The 24,247-nt window shown below is 49.9% G+C and overlaps 1 protein-coding gene across 1 annotated transcript in view; it reads right to left on the reverse strand.

Moving 5' to 3' along the window:
- The window catches only part of TNRC18 (trinucleotide repeat containing 18), a gene marked incomplete at both ends in the record, with an annotated part of 53,175 nt that overhangs the window by 4,146 nt on the left and 24,782 nt on the right, over window positions 1-24,247 (reverse strand). Inside the window, 15 exons of the mRNA XM_080353844.1 lie at window positions 766-874; window positions 1,161-1,236; window positions 1,491-1,608; window positions 2,066-2,207; window positions 3,026-3,190; window positions 3,977-4,419; window positions 6,597-6,836; window positions 13,560-13,838; window positions 16,489-16,855; window positions 17,901-18,075; window positions 19,929-20,057; window positions 20,519-20,655; window positions 21,370-21,542; window positions 22,166-23,122; window positions 23,609-24,032. Of these exons, the coding sequence (XP_080209970.1) occupies window positions 766-874; window positions 1,161-1,236; window positions 1,491-1,608; window positions 2,066-2,207; window positions 3,026-3,190; window positions 3,977-4,419; window positions 6,597-6,836; window positions 13,560-13,838; window positions 16,489-16,855; window positions 17,901-18,075; window positions 19,929-20,057; window positions 20,519-20,655; window positions 21,370-21,542; window positions 22,166-23,122; window positions 23,609-24,032 (3,934 nt within the window). The remainder of the gene's footprint in view (window positions 1-765; window positions 875-1,160; window positions 1,237-1,490; window positions 1,609-2,065; window positions 2,208-3,025; window positions 3,191-3,976; window positions 4,420-6,596; window positions 6,837-13,559; window positions 13,839-16,488; window positions 16,856-17,900; window positions 18,076-19,928; window positions 20,058-20,518; window positions 20,656-21,369; window positions 21,543-22,165; window positions 23,123-23,608; window positions 24,033-24,247) is intronic.

A 24,247-nucleotide genomic window follows, 5' to 3' on the forward strand; every position in this document is an offset into this window, starting at 1 on the left:
CAGGTTGCACAGGGGCAGCATAGAAGGCTCACTCTGCAGCAGAAAGTCCCTGATAACACCAAACCAGCTCAGCCAGCATAAAATTTCCCAGTCACCAGCCCTGATCCAGAACGTAACAACCACTCCAGTTTGACTTCCCACCTCTTTCTCCTATTTCCCTATATTCTTGTAGTAATTCACTTGCCTGTTTTCACCGCAGGATCCTCAGGGATTTGTTGCTTTTCAATTTCTCTCCAAGAGAAGCAAGGTGTGCTCCCACCCTCCCTTCTTGCACTAACATCACTGGCCTGTAACTCTTCCCTTTAGTGTAATTCTTCCCTTATACACCTGTTGTGCAACCAAGAGCCCAAAAGAAAGGCCGGCGATGGCAGAATTATCCAGAGCTCTTTAATGGGGCCAGATGGGGGTGTATCTGAGGCAAAGCTGTGGCTGTGGAGGTGACTTAGAAACCTCCACAACCTCAGAAATCTTTGGTGCCTGGAGTTAATTCTGCCTTTTTGAAACGTGTTGAATTTCCCTGATATTTTAAGCTCCTAAATTGCTCAGAACTCTTCCTACAAGAGTACATCTCCTGGACCAACAGGATGCTACTAAACCAGCATCATGACTGAGTTGGGCATGACCTGGAGAAGAGGAACAGGCTCTGACCTCCAGGACACCCACAGCAGACCTCAGGGCTTCCCCAGACAAGCCTGACATCCCTGGGGACATGTAGGACTGAGATATCCCCTGATTCACAGCACGGAGCAGCCAGGATGGACTCACCTCGGACAACTGTCCCTGGGTAGAGGCAGCGGTACTGCTGGCTCCAGTAGGCTGCAATCCGTGTGCCCTCGGGCAGGAACCGCACTGAAGGTGGTTTCACGTCGATGATCTGCTCAAGGCAAGAGGAAGGCAATTATTGATGTTCCTGGTACCAGCACAGACCAGCCATCTACACCTGGTGTGGAGCAAAGCAGCTCTACAAAAGGCGAGGGACAGTTTCCCTGCTGGCACTTAGGCCCAGTGCTCAGTGTCAGTGGGGGAGCTCAGCTGTGGGGCAGTGACGCACACCAAGGGGAGCTCTGCCCAGACTGGCCACCAAGGCAGGAGCAGGACATCCCTGCAGCCCCAGATCAGGGCTCAGGCACCAAGCACAGGCACCCATTGGCCGCACATACCGCTTCCTGCAAGAGCTGCTCCAGGCAGTAAATGTGGGGACGGTTTCCCCTCTCGCCTTCCACCACCACGCGGTATCTGAAACACAAAGGCCTGGTCAGACACGGCACATGGAAGGTATCATCCCGATCAGCTAACACCTCCCTCTGAGCCCTACTACCAGTTTAGTCGAGAGCATTTCATGAGAGGTAATTGGATTTTCTTCAGTGTTGATAAACCAGAGTGAACATCGTTCCCTTCCTGCCAGACTCTATCCAGCCAGCCCTACACAACCCCAAACCAATCCCTGCACCAGCTACATCCCCGTTCACCCGCAGAGCCCCTCAACTCACATGTCTGGTGAATGCACTGTCTTGACATGCCCGGCGTAGAGCAGCTTGTCATCCATGGGGATGAGGACACGCAAACCATCTTTCAGTTCATCCTTGTCAATGATGCAGGAGCGGGGAGCTGTGAGGTGTCGGAGCACGATGGGGATTAGAGAGCACCATACATGAAAAAGCAACAGCAAGGGGGGAATGAAACCTCACTTTCCCAGCATCGCGCTCTCCCAGGAAAAGGCCAGTAAGCCCCCTGCAGAAAGGGCACTCTCTGGCTAGCTCCTGCCAGAGGGAAATTTTGCCCTCTTGGTAATAATAAAAAGTGCCCCCTCTTGGTAATAATAATATACCAGTAAAACAGGGCAGCTCAGAGACTGGGCTTCAGCTAGAAGGCACAGTGGGCCACGCTGATAAGGCTTGTTTTTGGCAAGCCAAATTAACTAGAAAAGTGGTATCTCCACCCCAAGGACTCATGGCTTAGGATGAGTAACGTGTGAAAGCAGCACAGTCCTCCCTCTGAGCAGCCCTGGGAAACCTGCCCAGCTCCGCCACCTGTAAAATTAGCCCCCGGCCGCTCCTGCCCTCACCTGGGGTGGCCGGTCTCTCGACCAGCATGCTCAGTGGGATGTTCTCATCCTCTGAGAAGCTGCTGTCTTGGTTGGGTTCGAAATCCTCCTCTGCTGCCATGCTCTCCATGAGCTTGCTGACAGCTCCTCCCTTCCCGCGGTTCTGCAGGGCAACAAGCAGCACGTCAGCCGGATGACAACAGGTGACAGTCTGAGCCCATCTCACCTTCCCCCAGCAACAAATAACCTGATATTGGGACAAACTTATCTCCATCCTCAGCAACATTAATCACACAGAGAGTTAAGTGGGTGGACTCAAGTTGAAAAAAACCCTTTGTGTTTCTGGGTTTATCCCTAGCCATTGTTGAGAGCTGACCAAAAGCTATTCCACACATCCTAGACACATCTCGGGAGAGATGCTGTGGAGCAGACAGCTGTGGCTTTGCTCCGCAGTCACCATCTCTCTGCACAGTGTCCCTGAGACTCTGCCGGCACTGAACAGACAGTAAGCACTGCTCCTATTTCTTCTCAAAACCCCACAATCCATTTCTTTGCTGTTACACTCGCACCACAAGCATTACACTCAGAAATCACGCGAGATAACACAGAAATATGTGTTATGAGAGAAGACAGGCTAAGCAATAGAGCAGAAAACAGTGGGGACCTGCTCACCCTGCGCTGAGCAGGGCAACTCCATCACCATTTCCTCGCTCCTTGCTATTCCTCCACCCTGTGGCAGCCTCAGAGAAAATCCTGCTCATTAATTTGAGGTATGAAATCAAATGAACACCAGATGGTAGCAGCAGGTAGTAGCTGACACTTTTCCTCAGATTTTAGGCTACTTAAACCAGAATTTTGCCTGTAACATGCCCAGCAAACCTGCACGTCTGTTTTCTCTCCCTCACATTGCAACAGCCCAGGAAAAGAGCAGAGATCTGCCAGCAACCCTCCAGTTCACCCAGACTAGAAGCAGCGTCTCACCTCTTTTTTCACATCTTTGCCTTTCACTTTAGCTTTGCTCTTCTTGGTGGAGCCCAGGGCATTCGCCAGGCTGACACGAACATCAGATGGGGAGCTAGGGATGCCAGGAGGAGACATGGACGAGGAGGAGGAGCAGCAGGGTGTTTCTTTACCCTTCTTCCGCTGCTAAAAACAAAAATAAAACACTCTCATCAGTGAACAGAGAATTGGTAAAGAGCTGGGTAAGGTGGAGAAGAACAGGCTGTGCACAGGTAGGATGACATTCAGATCGTAGTAAGTTCACTGACTGTACCACATCCTACATCTCCCAGCTCTGCCTTCAGACGTCACACATTTTGGGAAGAGGTTTTCATTACACTGGAGAGCAATTCCTGCCCATCAAATCTTCCCACACAGAGCTCCAAGAAGATCCCAGCTGGCCTCCTGTCACGACTAACTTGTCCAACTCTCCCCACAATCAGTGTTCCTCCAGAACATTGCCATGAACTGAACCAGACTCGGAGGGAGGTGAGCTTTCGGCCAAGATGAATGAAGAGATTGCTGCCACCAGCAGCCACGGCAGCCCTCAGAGGACACCACATAAAAGGTGAACAGCCTTAAAGGCCAGTGTGGGGGCCACAGCTCAGCAAGCAGATAAGGTTGTGCAGAGAGTGGGAGAGAGATTTCACAGATGTTTTAATGCGGGATGTCCACTCTGGCCAATCCGAGCAGGATGAATGTGGGACACGGAGGGTGACACAAGTAAGCTGCCCTGTTCAAAACCAACAGACTTTTACTCCCTGTGATTCAGATTCAAGCCTGACAGCTTCTCCAGGTGTACACAGGGCTGGAGGGGGTGACAAGTGACAGCCAAACAGCCCTGGGGCAACTGCTGAGACAGGACTTAACTCCCCTGTGCCCTAGCAGAGTTCATCGCCCTCACCTCCCAAGGCTCCCACACCAATTCCTCACCTTGCTTAGCTCCTTCCTCTCCTTCCCCTTGCTGCCCTCCTTCTTGGGGCTCATGGGAGCCCCCTTGCCACAGCGCCCAGGCTTGGAGACAGGAGTGGAGCTGGCAGGCGCCGCGGGGCTCAGCATGGCCGAGGACATGGTGGCATCATGGAGGAAGATCCGCTCGCTCCGGCGCCGGTTCCACAGGTCATCATCGCTGGCCTCCAGCCCAAACTCAAAGCTCAAGTCCTTGGGGGATTTGAATTTTTTCAGCTTGCGGCCTTTCTCAGACCCAAGCTTGGCCTTGTCAGTGCTCCCAGATCCAGAGTCAAGGCTGCTGGGGGTCTGGCTTGGTGGGATGCTGCTTGCCTCCAGTGGCCCCTTCTTGCCCCGCAGCAGCCCTGACGGAGACTTCTTCCTGATCTTGATCTCGCTCTCCGAGTCGGTGTATTCAAACTCCGTCCCTAGGCGCAAAGGATTCAAATATCAGTCAAAGCCACATCCCACTGGAAGCCTTTGGGCTCTGCGGAAGATGCTGTGTCAGCTCAACAGAGCCCTTGGGGCTCCCCTTTCCAACCCTCACCAAATCAGAGTCCACCCATTCAGGCAGTATTGGTCCATGTGTTCCCTGCCTCCCTTTTCTCCCTTCTCCCACAACCAAAACCCTGCAGGGAAGCTCCTAAGACAAAAAAATCATCTAACATCTCTACAAAAAGGAGTTCCTCAGCTGAAGCAAAGCACGAACCCCACACACTGAGGCTTCCTCCCCTCCTGGTGGGACTCCTCTCTTTCATGAGTTGAATAAACCCAGTTTGCAAGCTTATTTTTCCCATTAGAAACCACAGATCTTCTTATTGGCTCAGGTAATCGCCTTGAAGTCAAGAGGTAAATGATCTTTTGTCTGCGGCAAATGGAAATCCCCTCACATTGGCCTCTGCTCAGCATGATGGGCACAGCAGTACCCAGAGACCTGAAATATTGTAGTACTGCCAAGATGTTCCCCACCTTCAGTGTGTTCCCCAGAACCTGATAAAGGAGAGCAAGATCATACATTTCCAGGGGCAGAAGGGAAACCGAGGCAGCACCTAAACACCAAGCAACATAGGCAGGAGGGCAGGCAAAACACTGTGGCTGCCTAGTCAGAGGGACACAAACAGCAGGAAGAAACTTGCCCAAGGTCATGCAGTGAAGTCTGTGTTGCAACAAGAGACTCAGCTCAGATTTTCTAAATCCATTTATTTCCCAGGGCACTGGACCTCAAAGGATGGCCCAGCACATCTGAAGATGTGTAGAAACGTCAGCAGAACCTGGTTCTCCCTCTCCAAAAAAGAGCATCAGCCAAAGGTCTCTCCTGTATCCCACTCCAACCTGCTGTAGATCTGTCCCCTCTGCATTCTCATCTGCGTGACTCTTGCCTTCAGACCAACAAGGTCTGAAATCAGGCCTCGCTTGGCAGAATCTCTTCTCAAGCCCAACAGTGATGGCCCCTGCTTGCAGAAGACCCTTGAGAAAGGACATATAGGACCAGACGTTCATGTAAATGAAAACGTACAAGGCACAAGCATGGAGAGCATCTTCTCTTAGTCCTCCTCTCCCAAATATACTCACTTTCCTGGGTAAATTCAGTTTGACCCAAACCTCTTTCCCTGAGACAGCCCCAGCAAAGAGCAAGTCTGTCAAAACCAAAGCTGGCAAGGCTCAAAATGAAAAACCCACTGGAAATTGCAACACCCCTTCTCCTCTCTTACTGCCGCATGAGACAATTTCTACACGCTTCCAGTTTCAAGGAGGGCAGGTTACAGGAGGATATAAATCCTTAACAGAGGCTGTCAGAACAAGTCGGCAAAGCCAAATATAGCATGGAAACGGTGCTAAAACAAGCTGGGCTCCCAATGAAGACATCATTTTCCATTCTGAAGCATGCTATAAATTCCATTATCGCTTAATAAATATTAATAGAGAATTTATAAATGGAGCCCATATAGAGCTGTCTGACCAGGAACGATGTCACCAACGGGCACTTGTGCATCAGGGCATGGGGAGGGGAAGAAATGAAACTGCCCATTATGTGTAACACACTGAAAGTGAGTCAGGGACAGGGACAGAAACACAGGGTTTGGCACTGCAAACACACAAGCAGAGGAAGGAATGCTTGTTTCAAGTCTTGATGGTTGGTTTCTGTGAGGAAGCTGATGGGATGGATTGATTGAAGGGGTTTTTCTTCTGCTCAGGTGTCTCTGCTACTCTTGGGTATCCAAGATCAGCTGCATTTAGCACATTCCTTCTCTAAAATGTAACAGCACTTCGCCTCCAGCGCTCTAAGGGGGACAGTGTCCCATCGCTTGCCTTTGCAGCACAACTGTTCAGGATTCACCAGGTAGGAAAAGAGGAAACTCTTGAGGAAGCCACAGGCCAGCTGCCCATAGGGAAGCCACGTCTGCAGCTGCTAAACCTGCCATACCCATAACTGGTTCTTCTTGCCAGGTGATTCTTCCCACTTTCAGCATCAGGACTGAGCACACAAAAGCACAAAAAGGCCGAGACAGCGTCTGGGGAACAACCTGCTCTCTGGCAGCACGGCGGGGACCCTCTGAACCTTCCACCGTGCTCCCATGGCATCAGCCCTCACCACGCAACTCACCCATCAGGCTCTGCCGCTCCTCCTTCTTCTTCGCCTTCTGCTTGGCCTCCAGCTGGATGATGGAGAGCGGAGGGGGAACGATGGGGCTGGGCATCGCACTGGCGGCAAACCTCGCTAGAAGGCCCAGGCCGCTCTCATCAAGGGCAGGTGATGAAAGCCTGTCGGTGTTGTCCATCCCGTAGTCCTCTGCTTCTTCCTCTTCCTCCTCATCTTCCTCCTCTTCCTCCTCTGAGCTAGAATCTAGCACGCAGAAAAAAGAGAACCCGTTACAAATCTCAGGGAGTTGTGCATCAGCCACATTTCCACCCCGAACTGTCAATTCTCCTGCTGCTCCGTGCTCACCTAAGTAGCACTGAGCCACCCCAGGGCTGAGCCAGAAGATGTTGGCCAGGGACACACTTGTGTCTTTGCAGCCACATGAACGGTATCACCCTGTCTACCACCACCCTCGAAGGACATAGTAAAACAGAGGATGGCAAAAAGGACCCACATTCAAGGCGAGGGAGGGAGGGAAGAGCAGGGTGTTGGCAGAGATTTGAAAAAGATGCCACGCACCCCTTCCCTGCAGCTTTCAGGAGGAATTAGAAGCTTAATTCCTTTGAAAATCCCAACCTCGGAGCTGTGGGATTCCCCCTCCCGCCCACCGCCTCGTCCTCCGTAACAAAATCCATCAGCATCGTCAGAATCAAGAGATCAGCATGGAAGGGGAATACCAGCCTGCGCCTTGGTGGGAGGCGAGAAGGACACAGAGAGGAGATGGGGCAGGAGGCAAAAATGCAAAGGGGGGAGAGAAAGAGTAATTCGAAAGCAATGGATTTAGAATGCATCAGGGGGGAAAGGCAGGTAGTGTTGGAGACAAGGAGGAGTGTTTAAACGCTCTGCCTCAAAACTCTCTGTGCCTCTCATATCCCTCTCTACAGCTCAGCCTAGGGAAGCCCAGCTCAGCACAGTCCAAAATCTAATTCTGGCCAAGAAATCAGCCTCGCTGACACCTGCAGAGAGCAGGAGGCTCTCTTTACAATGTGTATATACAGCAGGTATTCTGGGGGTAGATGCTCTGAGAGTGGCACATCTCCATCCCTACAGCACTTCCCAAGGGTCTGTCATGGCTCAAAGGCAATTAATTCTAACAGCATCTCATCCGGTTAGTGCTGATGAGCGAGAGTCACTGCACAAACGCACATATACCACACACATACATATACACACACATATATGAGCACAGAGAAATATATATATATATGTATCTAACTGCAAAAAGCGGGTCTGGGAAAGTTATTTCATTTCTCTTGAAATTGAAGGCTTAAGGAGGATCATCAGGTTCTCCTGGTCGCTGGAAGATCTCGGTGGTGAGCGGGAGCCCGGCTGTCCCCGCCAGCCGCCGTCCCCGCGTTGGAAAGCCAGCCAGATGAGAAACCAGATCCCTTCAAAATGAGCTGGAGCGAACAGGAAAATCCCTTTCTTTTCATGTATGCCCTCTGGGAGAGATAAAAATGTCCTCAACACTTGGTTATTCAAAAAAGCCCCAAAAAACAATCACACAAGTGCTATTTTCCCACTTTGGGTTCTTTTTCCGTGACATTAGAAATAACAGGAGTATCAGAAAATAGTGTTCTCATCCTTGTGTTTTAGCAACAAAAGTAATGGCCAGCAATTGCGTTTTATTTTTTAACAAGATCTTTTCTCTGTAGTTTACAGCAGAGAATAGCAGAACGCTGATTTTTAACTGCATAAAAATCCCTTCCCCATTTCAGTGGCTCAGGCTGGTTCCTCGCGATATAAAAATGCTACTAAACCTACAGTCCCACAGCAACTACCAAGAAACCAACAGCCCTGCTTATTCCTTGCATAAAAATCACACGCATAAAAAGAAATCCATGATAAATTGTGATCGGATTCCTTCTCGTACCAGAAAATGGGGCACAACTGCTGTTTTTCTACCAAAAAGAAAACAAATGAACCCGGCTATTGTTAGAGGTAGAAACCACCTGCCTGAAAAGCAGCAAAACTGTGAGTTGAGCGACACGCAATGAAATATCGAGACTGCTCCACGCATCCCATTTGACTCTGAAATTCAGTAATTCTCAGCAAAGAAGATTTAAGAATCAATTTGTACAACTCCCTCACACCAGCCCTAGAGGAACTGCTGAGCAGTCAGTGAGGAAAAGAAGCAAAAAGGGGGAAAGATTGCAGGACAATTCCCCCGTGATCTGTCCCATGTGAGTTCCCCACAGCTCCTCTCCATCAGCACTTCAAAGACTCCGCACGTGCGAGGGCACACGGGTGCTGCGGCGTTTCAAACGCACCAAGGTAAAACAGCTTTAAGAGCCACGATGAAAGCGGCTGTTGCTCAAGCTACACAAAACATACGATATAATAACGTACCTGGCAGTTATTCTAACCTCTTTCAAATATACGGTGTCACGCTACAGAAAGACAACGGAACACAGGCTCTTGTCAGCATTTTTACCCCAACACCTATATTTTTATCTGCATGAGACACAATTTTTAGTCTGGAAATAAACCCATTCTAACACATTCACAGCACAGATCTCTCCGCCGCCGCCTCTTGCTAACTCTGCGTGCACAGCACAATCCCCGCTCCTCTTCCTCCTGATCTTCCAAGGGACAAAAACTAACAAATGAAACCAAAAGAATGCATTAGAGGCGCCGCTCCAGACCCATGTTTCTAAACTACGTCTCCAAATATATGGTCCCGGTGCGCTGTGCCCACCTGCACAGCTTCTTGGAGATACTCCCATTGTATTTAATGTGAAGCAAGGGTTTTACTCCTACTCTACCCAAACTACGTTGGGGTTTAAAACAAACCATGCACAGAGACTTTTACACAATTGAAGCCTCAATTTTTGTATTTTTCTCCTGAAAAGGTGGTTTCTGGTTAACAATGGGGAAAAAGACATTTCAAAAAATCATTTTTTATCATTCAACGGTAATTCTTTTAACACTGAGCAAGGTTAGGGGGAAAAATACTCAAAAATATCCTTTCTAACTGACATTTTTAAGCACATGTATATGTGTGTATATCCCCACACACGCAGCCACACGTGTACACACAACTCCACACCCAAAACAAACAATCAATTCATATTTAAATGCTACTGATGCCAGATAAGCTGGAGCCAAAGAAGACATCTTTTTTTTCTACAATTTTTACCTGCATTAAATTAACAACCAAACTGAATTAACAATACTAAATTTTCTCATTGCTTTTAATAGCTAAGCTGCCGTGGTATTTTACTGTAGGAAACCAGTAAATGAAGATCTGTTAATGATGAACAGAAGTGGGTTAAGCAGTTTGGTTTCTTAAAGACTGATGTAGCAAGATGGGTTGAGGGGGGTGAGGAGAGGAAAGGTTTGGGAAGGAGGGAGTGAAAACACACACTTAAAAAGAGTCATTTCACATTGTAAACAAAATAGCATGATTTTCTCATAACACCAAGCAGGCCTACATAGCATACAAAGCAGGCTAAGTACAGGCAGACTTTAGACAGCTCCTGGGTCATTGACATCTCATTTCTGTGATCTGTCCAAATTCTGGAGGTTACTGCGTTTTGAATGCCCAATTTAAGATTGTACCTTTATTTTTTCAGACAAACAAGCCAATTCTTATCACTGGAAGATTTTTTTCTCCCCCCGTATGTGCTGTGCTGCTGACTCCAGAAGTACTTATAAAAAATTAAAGATATTACAACTATCACATGGGAATGACTGTGTAGGGAAGTGGTTACCCCTTACTGCTGTGTTTTTTCTTGTTGTGTTTGTTTTTTTAATTGGGATAAAATCATCCTCCAAGTCAAGGAAAGGATTGCGGAGAAGAAGGTACTGATTTCTTAAGGAAAACAGAGCATGGAGGAGGAGGAAGCGTGGGTCTTTGGTCTCGGAAAGCTCAAGGTATTACCTATCCAGATGTTCTTCCAAAGTCCCATGTGGCTTTAGCCCACGTTAGCAGTTTCCTCTGGATGAAAAACCACAAGCTTTGCCCGTCAACCAGGCAACATGGTTTGGTCTGCAAGTGTGTCCCTACCTCTTTGGTCTCAAACCTGGTGAAAATAGGTCTTCCTGCAGCTACTCCCACCTCCAACATGGATATTGGGAGGGCCATGGTGACACCTGACACTAGGACAGTCTGCATCGTGGCACAGGAACCTTTAAGGACAGTGGCTTCTCCTCCTGGACCCATCTGCAAACCTTTTTCTTGCCAAAAGCAGCTCTGCAAATAGTGAAGCATTTCTGGAGTCCTCAAACACACACACACACGAGCAAACCTTCCATGCGAGACTCTTCGTGGACAGAGCGAAGCCAAAAGCGGACAGCGATCATCTTCAAAATTAAAATAACCAAGAGAATGCAAAGAGCTACGTGTCATTAATCACGGAGGCAACACCAAAACATCTGAGGCTGACAGATGACATAAAGAAAAGTGATTTTTGCCTACCTACATAACAATGGTCAAGGTTCAGGTTCATGGCTAGTGACCCTCGCTGAGAAGTGTCTGCCCTACAACCAGCCAACCACTTTGCTTCTTTAGTGCAGCGTGAGAGCAAATGCAAGAGACCGACACAGACATTCAAAGCGTCATGGATAGGGGCAGGGGTGAAAGGGTTGGTCAAGCAGCTGCAAGGAGAAAGCGAGCACTTCTAGAAAAGCTGAGGTTATTAATCGGTTTAGTATCAGGGAAAGCCATTAGAAACCCTATTACCCAAATATCCCTTCGAGTAATGCTTCGGAGAGAGAACAACTAAAAAAAAAACCAAACCAACAAAAAAAAACCATTTGCAGAAAAAAGCAAAACTGTAGCAAATCATCCCTCCCCGCCACCCCCACCTCCCACCCCAGGAGGTTTTGCATCTTTGGTTTCCCCACCGTTAAATAACACCCCAGAGGGATTTACAACGCATTTCCCCATTTGTTTCAGATTCCCCAACCTCCTCCCAATACCCATTTCCCCTCCCTAGACTTTATCCCATAAAATTGGGATTTATTCTTTTTTTAAAGCAGACAGGTTACTTGAAAAATAGACAAAGCCAATTAGGGACAAGTTACCTATCTGCTTACCTGGAGCAAAACCAAAAAGCAAACTCAAAAAGCCCTCAAGAATTTGGCACCTAAAAGGGATTGATATCCTCAAAATTTCCAACAGCAGCAAAATAAACATGGAAAAGATGCGGGAAGGAACGGGGAAGGGAAGAACGGAAGTTAACGCAGACTCTTCATGGAAATGTGGCAATCCCACCCTTTCAGAAAATCCACAATTCTTAGAAGTTTTTTGGTTTTCTAAAGAAAAAATATGTCTTCTTTTTAAAATATATTTCTCTCTTTCAGGTTTTCTCTGAAATGCAATGGTGGGTCCAGCCCAGTGCCACATCAAACCAAATCAGCATTCTGTGTCTTTCTGCTGTGTTTGGTAATTTTGAGTTTAAATTCTCAATCTTTGGAGGTTGGGTTGGGAAGGAAGAAAAAAACAAACAAACAGGTGCATGGAGGAAATTAACATCAAAATACTAAGAAAAATAACAAAACAAAAGCAAAACTATCCAGCCCCGTTTTCAATTAACAGCCTTATGAGCAGTGTGAAACACTAAGAGGCTTTTGCTGCGCCACATTCAGATCTGCCGTGTAACTCAGATGATAACAACTGGGGATGCTCTTGCTTAGCATTCAGTCCAGACGAGCTACTTTCTTTTGGGAGCTGAGGGCTCATTAAAATGACCTTTCCCCATGATTATTATTTAATGAGTGTGCTCTAAAACAGAAACCCCTTGTGTCTCTGGAGGAAAAGTCTCAAGTAATCTCTTTTCCCACTGAAGTACTAATGACGGGCCGACAAAAAACAAGAGCTGCAAGAGAAAAATTGGGGCGAGGGAGGGAAACGGCGGAGAATTTAACGCAGTAATTGCCACATCCTTGAACACCGTGGGTTACGTCTGGGCACGTGAAAAAAATTACCACCCAAAAAGAGATGTAAAAACTCGCCGTATACGTTTTAAAAAGTGAAAAAGAAAACTTTGCGGCTGTTAAATAACGGGGACTTTGCACTCAGCAGCTTCTTACAGCAGCAACGAGGAGCAAGCACCTCCACCTTTTATCTACCAACAGAGGAAACAAACTGAAAACGGAAAACACAAAACTGTGTGAACAAAACCAAAATGAAATTAAAAGGGGTGGGGAGGGAAAAGCCGAGGCTTTATGTGGACAAAGGCAGTAGGGATATTTGAATAATAGAGAGTACCCCAGACTAGGTTAATTCCAGTTCTACTCATGGGGAGTGGGAGCAGGAGGGGGATGCAGAGCAGGATGAAGTGAAGCGGCAACCTAATCGCCTGATAAGAGACACAGCAAGAGAGACAAGGTACACAGGTTTAGTTAAAAATGAACTCAATATGTTTAATAAAGCTTGGTATACCAAATCGCAGTACAAACATCAAGTCACACGGCCACACAACAGTATCCCGGTATTAAAAAAAAAAGAATGGAAAACGAAAAAAAATAAAAGGGAAAGTAATTTAAAAAGAAAGAAGAAAAAAAAGCTCCTTCCAAACCTCAATAAGGCACATGCCAAAATAAAATAGTAAGAAATAAAATAATAATGATAATAATAATATAATGGTGGTGGTGGCAGCAAGGAAGAAAGTGGGGGAAAAACTGAAGGAAGGAAGGGAACAGGAAAGCAGGGAGAGGTGGACACTAAAACCCAGTTGATATAAAAGCTCTAAAAGAGCCAGACAGTAATAATATCACAATGATACAGGTACAAAAAAGGATAAAAAATAAACGTCAGACTGATAAAAGCAGGCTACGCTGCCAAGAACAAAGATGGCCGCCCTGGCTCCGACCATCAAAATGGCTGACCCCCTCACTTGCCCTCATCCCCCGGCCCGCCCGCCCCCACGCAGCCATGGCGGAGGGGTGCGTTTGGGGTTGCGTTTGCTATAAACTAGTAACCTTGATCGAACGAGTCCTCCGAGGAGTCGCTGAAGGAAGATCCTGCCTCAGCCTCCCGCAGCAGCAGGCAGAAGGGCTGCTTTCGGCCCGCCGCCGCCTTCGGCTTCAGCGGCCGCCCGGCCGCCGCGCCGCGGGGAGCCGCCTTGGGGCCACCGGCCGCCCGGCCGCCCTTCCTGGCCGCGCTGTAGAAACCCGGTGGCCGCGGCTTGGGGGCTGACGGGGGCTGCGCCGGCCACTCGTCCCTCAGGGATCCCTCCTCCTCCTCCTCCGAGTCCGTATCTACGGTCAAAGCAGGAGGGAACAGTGTTACACCGGAGAACGGGGGTTCGGGGTTTTTTTTGGGGGGGTGTTTTTGGAGTGTGCTTCCATGCGTTTCTTTGTGAAGAGGCTGTAAAGCACGAGGGTGAAGTGGCTGCAGGAGGGGCGGCGTGCTGCCACGTCCCCCACCGCCAGCTCCTTCCATCACCACAAGTCTCGGGCTCAGCAAGTAGGAGCCAAATAAACACAGAAACATGTATTTCCTTCTTTCGGTTGGAAACAGATACTCTCCACCTAGGCCAAATGACTCCCGTCCTCCCTTCAGATAAGATCCGAGGAGTATTTTTAGCTCAGGAACAGAAAACTGAGGTAGACATTTCCATTATGAAGATCTCCACCAAAGGTGCAGCGATGGCAGGAACCAGGCCACCGACACGAATTACAGTTGTCTTCAACACTCTGACCTAAATCTCCTTTTCTACACGAACCAGCTCTCCCAGAGGATTTTCAACATGGGCAGCAGGAGCAAGACCAGCTGCCGAGCACGCAACACATCTCATTCCAAATGTATAACTCCAAATGTGCCACCCCAGACACTCTGCAGCGTGCAATATAAAGTACGCTGAAATGGAGCAGGGACCAAGCCGCTCTCGGTCTGCGAACTCCGGCTTTACAAAGCTGCCAAGCCCTGCAGGAGATAAGAAGTTATCCAGTGGTCCCCTGATGAGTGGAACAAGAAGTATATAGTACCCCTGGACGCAATAAAAAGGGGTACGAATTGCCACCTCCTGGCTCGTGAACACACCATCAGTGTTATGAACACACATCCACAGTGTTATGGACATTGCAGTGGGGACCATTCCAGCCCGTGAGCAGCAACAGATGCTCTGCAGTGCCAGCCCAGCTTGGGCATCTCCCTCCATCCTCCATTGCACTGGTTGTGGAGAGGAAGGAATGAGGGGTGGATGTTTACGAGGTCCAAAACACAGACACGCAAATGATGTTGGGCATCTGACTTCTGTTAAAATTGGTGGGAATAGGATGCTCATCTTGCCTTTTGGATCTAAGCCTAAGGTTTTCAGGACTCCAGCTAGAAAATCATGAGGTTACGAGGCAGAAGCACTTGGCAGCAGTCCCACTTCTCCTCCTCCACAAGAGCAGCCCACCAGTCATGGGAGGTGCTGCCATATGCTCAACCTGCCTCCCCAAATCCATCACGCTTGAGTGACCAAACAACAGGCTAAAGCCCCTTCCTTGAATCTGCACACAGCTGAAAAACAACACACCAAAGCTGAGCCATTTCAGCATCAGTTCCTCAGGGACAACAATCCTGCAGAGATTCGTGTTGCGAAGGGGCACATTTCTACACCAGGAGACTCGCTGGAGAGGAGAGGGGTCAGACAGAAGCTTTCTTACGTCCAGCAGGGAGGTTTTCTCCATGAAACCACAGTACCAAGTGCCAGGGCGCTGCAAAAGCTCCCTCTGCCACAAGCCAAGGCTTTTAGCTCCAGCAACAGCCTCTTCCCTCCTCTCCCCATTAGCTCCAGCGCTCCCAGTTCAGGAGCCACGTGTCTGTCCCTGGGAACGAAGCACATTCAAGAGCAGAACCGCTGGGTGCTGTGTACAGCATGACCAGCCGCAGGCTGTGTTCAAGTCCAGTGGACACAATGGCTCCTATTTCACCATGTAAATGGCTAATTTCATGCCAAACATTTGTTCAGGTGGAAAAACCTCTACCTCATCATCTTTCCCATTAGTGAAATTTCTAAACCGGTGCTGCACCGAGAGATACATTTGTTATGCATACAAACAGCCCATAAGGGTTTTAACATGGGACTGAAATAGCTGCAAGCAAAGGAAAAGATGCGTACGCAAGTGAGCTAAGACAATTACACAACTAGTCCTCAGACCATAAACTCTAACTCCCTCACGTGCTCTCTGCCCCATTGTCTGCCCAAAACACTAAAGACTCTTCTACCTCTTACACTATCTGCAATTCAGATTTTTCCTTCTGCAACAGGGGTCCCTACCTCTGCTCGGTTGCAGGATCCTTTGCCTCGGGTGCACTTTGGGTTCAGAAACGGCAATCAGTACATGAGATGCCAGAGTGTAGATGAACACTGATGAGACAGATGGGAAGGCTGAGCACAGTCAGCCAGGAACTAAGCCATAACACTGAAGGGAAGGAAGATGCTTACAACACCAGTGCCCGCTGGTAGGTTTTGCCTTCTCCAACTGACTCCCATTGCAAAATACTAAAGGCAACCCCATCCAACTCAACAAGGACTTCAGAAGTCAACTGTTAAGCTCCTCCTGGAGCAGAGGCTATGGCTACTCATCTGAAAGGTAGAAGGAGAGCGTCTACTCGCAGCAAAAGCAAGAACGCGGGTCAACTTCTTTTTTAAAGCATTTTTCCCCATTGACGATCAGTGTCAAACAGGCCACAAAGAAACACACTGCTATTGGCTACCTCTTGGATGGCACATTGGGTGGACAACTCACGCTCACCCCAAAGACACAGCAGCACTGACTAGCCAGGGAGGAGGTCGCCTTCCACTCATGAGCAAACCCAGACCCAATTCCAAGGTCCCTTCCAAGAGGCCAGAAATCCCCACCACAAACCCCACAACAGATTACACTCTAAGAAAAAAATAAATGAGGGGTTACTTACTATAGGAGTAGCTGCTAATTTCAGATACTGGTGGTGAATGGGAAACCTTGAGCTGATTTTTGACTTTTAACCCCACCTCCATCTTCTTCATTTTGGCAGTCACTTTGTTTTTACCTTCCTTGGTGGTTTTCAGTGACAGGCCCAGGTTCTTGGCCAGGCTCTTCTTCTCCTCCTTGCTCGGCAGAGCCTCGTGGGGTGGGAGGTACCTGCTCCCACCTCCACCAGTTTTCGGTTTTCCCCCTGAGCTGTCGGCAAACTTGAAGGGGGATTTGAGTTTGTCTTGTCTGGTGAGCGACAGGGCCTTGTCAAGCTTGCTGGCCAGCTGCTCCTGATCCGATGGTACCTTCTTCTTCTTGAGCTTTAACTGCTGAGGTGAAAGGAAGAGACACAGGTGAATACAGGGCAGGTATAATGGCAGACCTGAGGGATTTTACTAGCGCTCCTAACTGTGTCTTACGCACACTAGTTAATAAAGCCTCAAAAAAATGGTCTTAAGGCCCTGCTGTCACAACCCACCATGATGCTAGAAAGGAAGAAGGCATCAGCAAACAGCACAGCTTTACCTTTACCGAGCACTACAAAAATCCCAAGTTTAACTTAGAAAAATTGTATTTTCTTCCAAAAAAAATGCATTCTTAGAGCAACATGTTTTGGAGTTCCTTTTTCTCAGCACCTTCTGGTTTTTAGGATACGTTAGGGTTAGTTTTACAAGCTTTTTGCTAAACTACAAGGATTAAAAATCTTCCTTTACCCAAAAGCCCAGCGAAATAAATTTGGATTTCCACATAATCAACAAGCTCCAGATGCTGGGATGCCAAAAAGACCCAAATACTTCTCAGCAAGAGCATCAGCACCACCGCATTACAGCCAGGGCTGTTACACCCTTTTCAGTATTTCCTTGCTTCTTGAAAAAGTAAATCTACTTTACATGTGCTACAGCTAGATAACAGCAACTGTAACTCAGCACTTTGCCTGAATGCATTTTGGATTTCATCTGCAGCTTAAAGCTCCAGTAAATATCTCATTGCCTGAGCAGGAGCAGAAGAAAACCCTGCATTTAAATTAGCAACGTTGCGTTCCCTTTCCTCCCTCGCTTCGGGAAGTCCATTCCCCTCTGTTATCTCAACAGGCAAAGGGGTAAGACAAGCACCGCTCTGGGTTCAGGGCTGGTGAAACACCACAATGCTCTGGCTGGCTTGAAAGTACTTGCCTCTCTGCTGCCTACCAAAGAGGTCCAACCTCCCGAAGCCAACGTTAGCCTTTGCAAACACCGCTCTACAGTCCTCTCATGAAGAGTTTCTAAACCCAGCTCTAAGATCAGGAAGAGTTACCCAGTGCAAGCCAACACCAGCAAAGCAAGAAAAAGATCTGCTTTTGGCCCGTGGCTCCTTGGTCCCCATGAGGGCACTGACCTCGTTGGAGAAGCTGGGAGCCGCATCATGCTCTTCCCAGCTCTGGTTCCTTCCTTTCATCTTGCCACTGCCGCTCTCCACATCCTCGTCCTCCTCCGGGAGGGCCCCTTTGTGCCTCTTCTTCATGCCCTCGCCAGTCTCAGAGTCTTCAGAGAGCAGCAAGGACTTGCTCAGTCTGCAAGCCAAGCACAGGATGGGTCAAGGTGATGGGGTTTTCCTCCCTGTGATCCCCACCAAGCTCAAAAGTGAGGTTAAATGCCTCCTAGGACAGCATGGATCCTCACTGGGAGCCAAGTCCACTATGAAGTGGCAGCAGTTTGGACAAGGTTTTCCACCAAACAGGAGAGCCAAGGAGCCCTTCTTGCACACCTTTGGCCACCAGCACAGACGAAGTTGCCTAAAATCAGAGACCTGCCAGGTGGTCTCTGAAAGGAAGGAAGTGGTGTCTTCAGTAACAGCCACCAAAAAGTGCCTGATGTGGTACAGAGCAGCAGAGGGAAGGAGAAACAGCTGAGCTGGCCTTGGAGGTCTTCTCCCACCTCTACTTTGATGGACTCTGTAGGTGCCGAGAGATTCTCCAGGCCCAGGGAGGTGCTCATGAGATATGAGCATTCATCAGGAACTGCCACGCAGGGTGACACAGAGAGACAAGGGCACTGCAGGGGCTGGCTCGCTCAAAGGATGGACAATGTGCTTTACAAGCCTGGCCCCTCTGCGAGAGGCATTTGTGATTTGCATCTTCAGTCTCGCTTTGGGATTTGGGGGGCAAAGGAGAAGGTAAATAAATAATTTCAAGGAAAAAAAAAAAAAGTAGGTGAGACTATGAGCACATCTTTCACTGCTCCCCAGCTGCCTCCGGTAACCGCCTGACGATGATGAGTCAACACCTCAAGACCTCTACCAAGCCTCCACTAGAATCTCTCATACGCCGCCTCCTTCACGCTACGCCTGCTGGCCCAGGTGATGCCACCATCACAAAGCCATGGACACGGGCAATCTCCTCAGTTTCCAGGCATCTCCCCTTCCTTCTGTCCTCTCTGCTGACCTCCGCAAACACTAAACCAACACCTCAGGCCCTGGACGTTGCCTCAGGGCGTTGCCTCCATCTCCCCCGCCACACTGAGCGTTCCTGCGATGCGGGGACACGCACACGCAACACGCTCATGCACGCACACATGCACGACTCCAGCCACCTCTGGATGCCTCCGGGCTGGCCAGCCATCCGAACACAAAGAGCGAAAACACAGAGCCACCGAGAGGACAGGTTTTCAGAAGCACGTGGTCAGTGGGAGCTGGACACCTGAAGCTAATTTGGAGTGTTCATAGGATATTTGTAAAAATTCACAGTACGCAGGGAGGCAGCTCAGAGGTGCCTTCCCATTGGAGGGACTTGGCCATCTCTGGAGGCTTAGACGCGCAATGGTGGTGAGATCCAGGCGTCCAAAAAAGAGCAGCTGGATTTGCAAAAGAGAAGAAAGCAGGAGACAGAATGATCCAGACCCTTGAAAGACAAAGGTCAGGCGAAACCAACTCCCACTGATTAAGGGATCAGCAGATGAAGACAGCAGAAAAACAGCAGAAAGGCCCTAGAAAGCAGACAACCTGGAATAAGCCTGTCCTTCCAGCTTTTGACATCAGCATCCCTCCAATTAGCTCTACAGCACCCGCTTCCACCGTCCGCTCTCCTGAAAGCACACAAGGACACGCTCCCCGACACCAAGAGCCCACCTACGGCTCCCTGCTGCTCCGTGTCACCTCAGTGCCACTCCGCTCAGCCTGTCCTATCCCTGCCCAACGCCACTGACACGAGTTCTACCAGCGGGGAGGGAGGAGGCTGGCACGGTATTCCCACCGCAAGGACACGCTCATGTTAAACGCATACGCTTCCGCAACACCACGGCTGCCAGAGCCCGGCCTGCCAACACAACACCACGGCGAGCCCCCGCTGCATCCGAGATTGTCTCCCCAAGAAAGACCCTGGTGCGGTGACCCTGCCATTTTCCCGTCTTCCCCAAATTCCAGCCTTACTTTCCACTCTTGCTGTCACTCTTCCCTCTCTCCTTAACGGGTGACAGAGCGCTTGATCCAAGTTTCCTCTTCCTGGGCCTTCCAGGGCCTCTTCTCGCCAAGCTTCTACTTTTCTCGTCATGCTTTTCCCTTTAAAAAAACCACACGCTTCACTGTTAACCAAGGCAACAAAAAGCAAAGGAAAAAAAAAAGGCAAAAGCAAATGTTGCAACCAAAAAGCAAAACAAACAGGAAAAAAAAAAAAAAAAGGAAATTAATCCAAAAATAAGACGAAAAAGTGAAAAAAAAATAAAAGAAAGCAAGCAAGAATGGGAGCCAACCCAGAACCTTCGCCTGTCACCAAACTGCTAAACTGAGCTGCTGAAGCCAAGGCTGTCTCTAACACGGTCTCCCAGCTGCATTCACCAGTGAGCAGGTTGCCGTGTCACATAGCCTAGGAGTGTGTTGTGCAAAGCTCTGGCGGGCCACACCAGGAGGAGAGGAGGAGAGACAGGGAGGGATGGAGGGCTGGTTCCTCTCCCGGACCGAGAGGCGGTGAAAGTGCCCAGCTGGAAGAAGTAAAAAGACCGAGTGAGCAGCCTGTGACTTACTCGGAGTCCCTGCGGCGCTGCAGCTTCACCAGCTCCCGCTGCTTCTCCTTGTAGCGCCGCTGCAGCTCCGCCAGCCTCATCCTGTAGTCCAGCTCCATCGCATCCATGTTCTCGATGGCTGATTTGATGGAGTACATCTAGAGTGGGGAGGCAAGAGAGGGACGAGAAGGTAAAGACATGTCCAAGTCCCCACTACACTGGGGTGCTGCACACTGGGGTGCTCTTGCAATGGCCAAAATCCGCAGCCTGGCAGGGAAGTCCTCCAGAGCACCCTCACCCGCAGCAAACACAGCCCTGGAGCGGCACCTGAGCAAAACCAGCCACGTCAAGATGTTCTGTGGCTTATGCACAGGATGGTATCAGCTCTGAGGGAGAGCAACCCTGGGAAAGAACCTGTAGGATTAAATACACCAGTGGAGTCTCCTTTCCCCTATTTAAAAAGACAGATAAAAATATTCCCTGTCTCAGAACGCATACTTGCAGGGTACAAAATAATTTGTCTGTCTCTCCCATGGGGAAGAGTCAGCAAAGAAAAAATCAGGAAAAACCCTCCTGCCACTATCTTTATTTATCCCCCCCTGCCAAAGCAGCAACATTCAAGTTCCTGCTGGCTTTGTATTACAAATGGCACTTCTGGCGCTGCCGAGGGTCCTGCTGAGATCAATGGTGTTGATTCACAAACAAGAGAGGAACCTAAATCGCACCACAAACTATGAAGGGAAGCACCGGCTTGTTTTGTGGAACACAGAAGTGCAGCACAAGCTGGGCAGCAAACTGCAGCTGGAATATCAAGCTGTGGCAAGTGGCTGCGCTGTGGCTTTTCAGGCTCAGCCACGCTTGGAGCTACTTACGGGTTCATCTTTCTTCTGCATCCAGCTGTACTTTTTGTTGGGATTCAGCTCTCGAGGCAGCCGGATGGTTTTCAGACTTTCCATAAAGGGGGTGGAAAGTACTTCCATGAGCATGTGGGTGCTGGCAGCCAGCAAACTCTCCAGTGTTGGCCGGACAGGGAAACTCTCTGGACCTGGGGAAGGACAGAAAAAAAAGCTATAGAGGTTCACCTTACAAGGCTGCTCCTCCAGCAGGCACAAGGAGAAGCTGATGTCCCTTCCTGGACCACGGCAGCTCAAGGAGCCCCCGAGCCACCCTGGCCCCCACTTGAGGTCTCCTGTTTGTACCCGGCCATGGTGCAACTGGCAGTTCCCATCACGTCTCACCTCAGGAAGTTACTAGAAGGTGAGATCTTTTCAGGACCTGCCAAGCTCTTGGAAAGCATCATCTGAAGCTACTGGGGCCTCTTGTGCCAAACCCCGATAGAGTGCAGACTCGGTGCCTGCCAGACGGGTGTTACCCTGGCAGCTCTCGGCAAGTGGGGCTCCCTTTCCGTTGTACATACCGCAAACTGTCTAGACATGGAGAGGGCCTTTGGAAGGGGAGAGCAGTACAAAAGCCACACGTAGCTCCAGCCTACTGCGACAAAAACCCTGCTCCAACCCCATCCGAAGTACCAACCGCTCCCACAACTCAGGGCAACACTCTCCTTTCTGCCTGGTTGAGGCTGTAAGAGATCCTACCTCCGCTTCTCTGCCCGCACAGAGAGCACGCACAGACACCCAACCTGGCCCAAGGTGGCCAGACTGCACACACACAACTTACTTTGCATTTCTTGCTTCCTTTTCTCCAGCTCCATCTCTGCGATTTCACTCAGCAAAGTGATCCCCTGCAGGAAGGAGTGCTCCAAGGCCTGGTCAGGTAACACCTCCACCTTCATCTGGGATGGGGTGACACTAGCCGTGGCCAACAAGGAACAAGCCTGAGGCATTTCTGTGGCAGCCACCAAAGCGTTCATCCCAGCCAGCGGATCGCCCGGTTTGATGTCCAGAGCTGGGATTTGGCAAGAGATTGCCTCTTCAGTGTACGAAGGGATCTCTGGCCCCTGCTCCCCCTCTTCGGGGGGCAGGTTGGGAAACTCCCTCCCCCGGGGCACATCAGCGCTCTGCAGATCCACGGCTACAGAGGCTTCCTCCCGCTGGGGTGTCAAGTCCATCTCAGGCGGCTCGTTCTCCGCGTGCACGAGTGAACCATCGTAGTCCATGTGCACGGGGCAGGTTTCTGCTCCACTCCCGGTCTCTGCCTGAGCCTCTGCTTCTGCAGGGCAGGGCACAACCTGGTATGGAGGTGGGCAGCTCTGGAGGTCTTCCTGGTCCTGCTCCATATCACCCAGGGCTTCACCTTGATGCAACAGGAGATTGCAATTGTCCACGTTCTGCACTGGGACGGCTGCGGAGGTGGCGATGTTCAGAGTCCCCATGTCCTGCTCACAGATGCCTTCTTGGCTTTCCTCCATTTGCACCTCTGATTTCACCCTCTCTTCCAAGGACTCCTCTTCTGACGCTGCTTGGATGGGCTCAAGCATTTTGGACGGAGACAGGTGGATGGGCTTAACCTCTGGGGAAAGCTCCATGTGTTCAGAGCCTTCAGCAGGCAGCGGGACGTCAGGAGCCAGGCCATCCGCGTCGGATGCTGCGGTGGGCTGGAGGAGGTAGGGATAGTGTCTTCCAAAGGAGGGAGGCAGGGACTGGAATGGATATCCTGGGGGAATCTCTGCAAGATATCAGAAGAGACAAGCTGTGTAATGGCTGGGTCTCCAAAGCACCTTCTCTTCTGCTTCCATCATCTCTCGTCTCTTCCTATTTTCAAGCAGTGGCTGCTTTGGGCATCTCTCTCCTACCCAAGTTGCCACCAGGCACCAGGACCCCAGAGGCCCCTTCCGTACCTTTTCAGCACTCCTGGGTGACTGGAGAAAGATCTACCTCCTCCAACCTTCTCTCACTGAGACTTCAGCCCTGGAGGAACCAACCCAGGCTTGACCCAAGGGAAGAAGACAGCCCCACAGCCCCAGGTGCCCCTACAACCCAGACATGGATCCAAGTCACCCACACCGTCCCTGGTCCTCAACCTCCCCCCTGCCTTTTAGAGGAGCTACGTGGTTTTCTCTACAGGAATGGGGTGGAAGCAGGAAAGAGCCGAGGAGAAAAAGGGAGGCAGGTACAAACACAACGGGACTCTGCCAAAGCAGGGCTCTCTTACCTGGGAACAAGGCCTGATAGGGACCGGCAGCCTCTTTTTCCAGCTCCAGGTCTTTCTTCTCCACGGTCTCGGGTGCCTCTTCCTTTGGAGGGATGGCAGGGGCAGGGGGTGGAGAGGCGGGGGGCGGGCTGGAAGGATGGGAGCTGGGGGTGGTGGGGTAGGAGTAGGCTGGTTGCGAAGGTGGCTCCTCCATCTTTTGGATCACCTCAGCTTTGAGCACAGACACGGGTGAGGCCCTGGGAGAGAGGGGAGGTGGACTCACAGCCTTGCTGTAGGATGTGGAGGCGCTGGGAGACAACACAGGCGGTTTGCGATGCACCAGTCCCGGGGCAGAGGAGGAAAGGCCTGATTTGGCACTGTCCAGGCTCCGTTTTGTCACCTTCTCTTCCATATCCGCACGCTGTTCGTTCGCCTTCAACCTCTCCTGCGACAAGAACAGAGAAAAACTCAGTACAACGTCTCTAACAAACAAGAGCAAACATGATCTTATCGAACACCAACTGGAATAAAACACACAATCTGCACTGCAACACCATTTTAAGGCCAATCTGATGGAAGGTGACACTGATCTGCAACAGCTTTCTTTACAAGTTCCCAGCTCCAGGAGTCATGTGAAGCGTGTCCCAGCTTTCATTTGCA

Source organism: Nesoenas mayeri (assembly GCF_963082525.1).
Source record: "Nesoenas mayeri genome assembly, chromosome: 15".
Lineage (NCBI taxonomy): Eukaryota > Metazoa > Chordata > Aves > Columbiformes > Columbidae > Nesoenas > Nesoenas mayeri.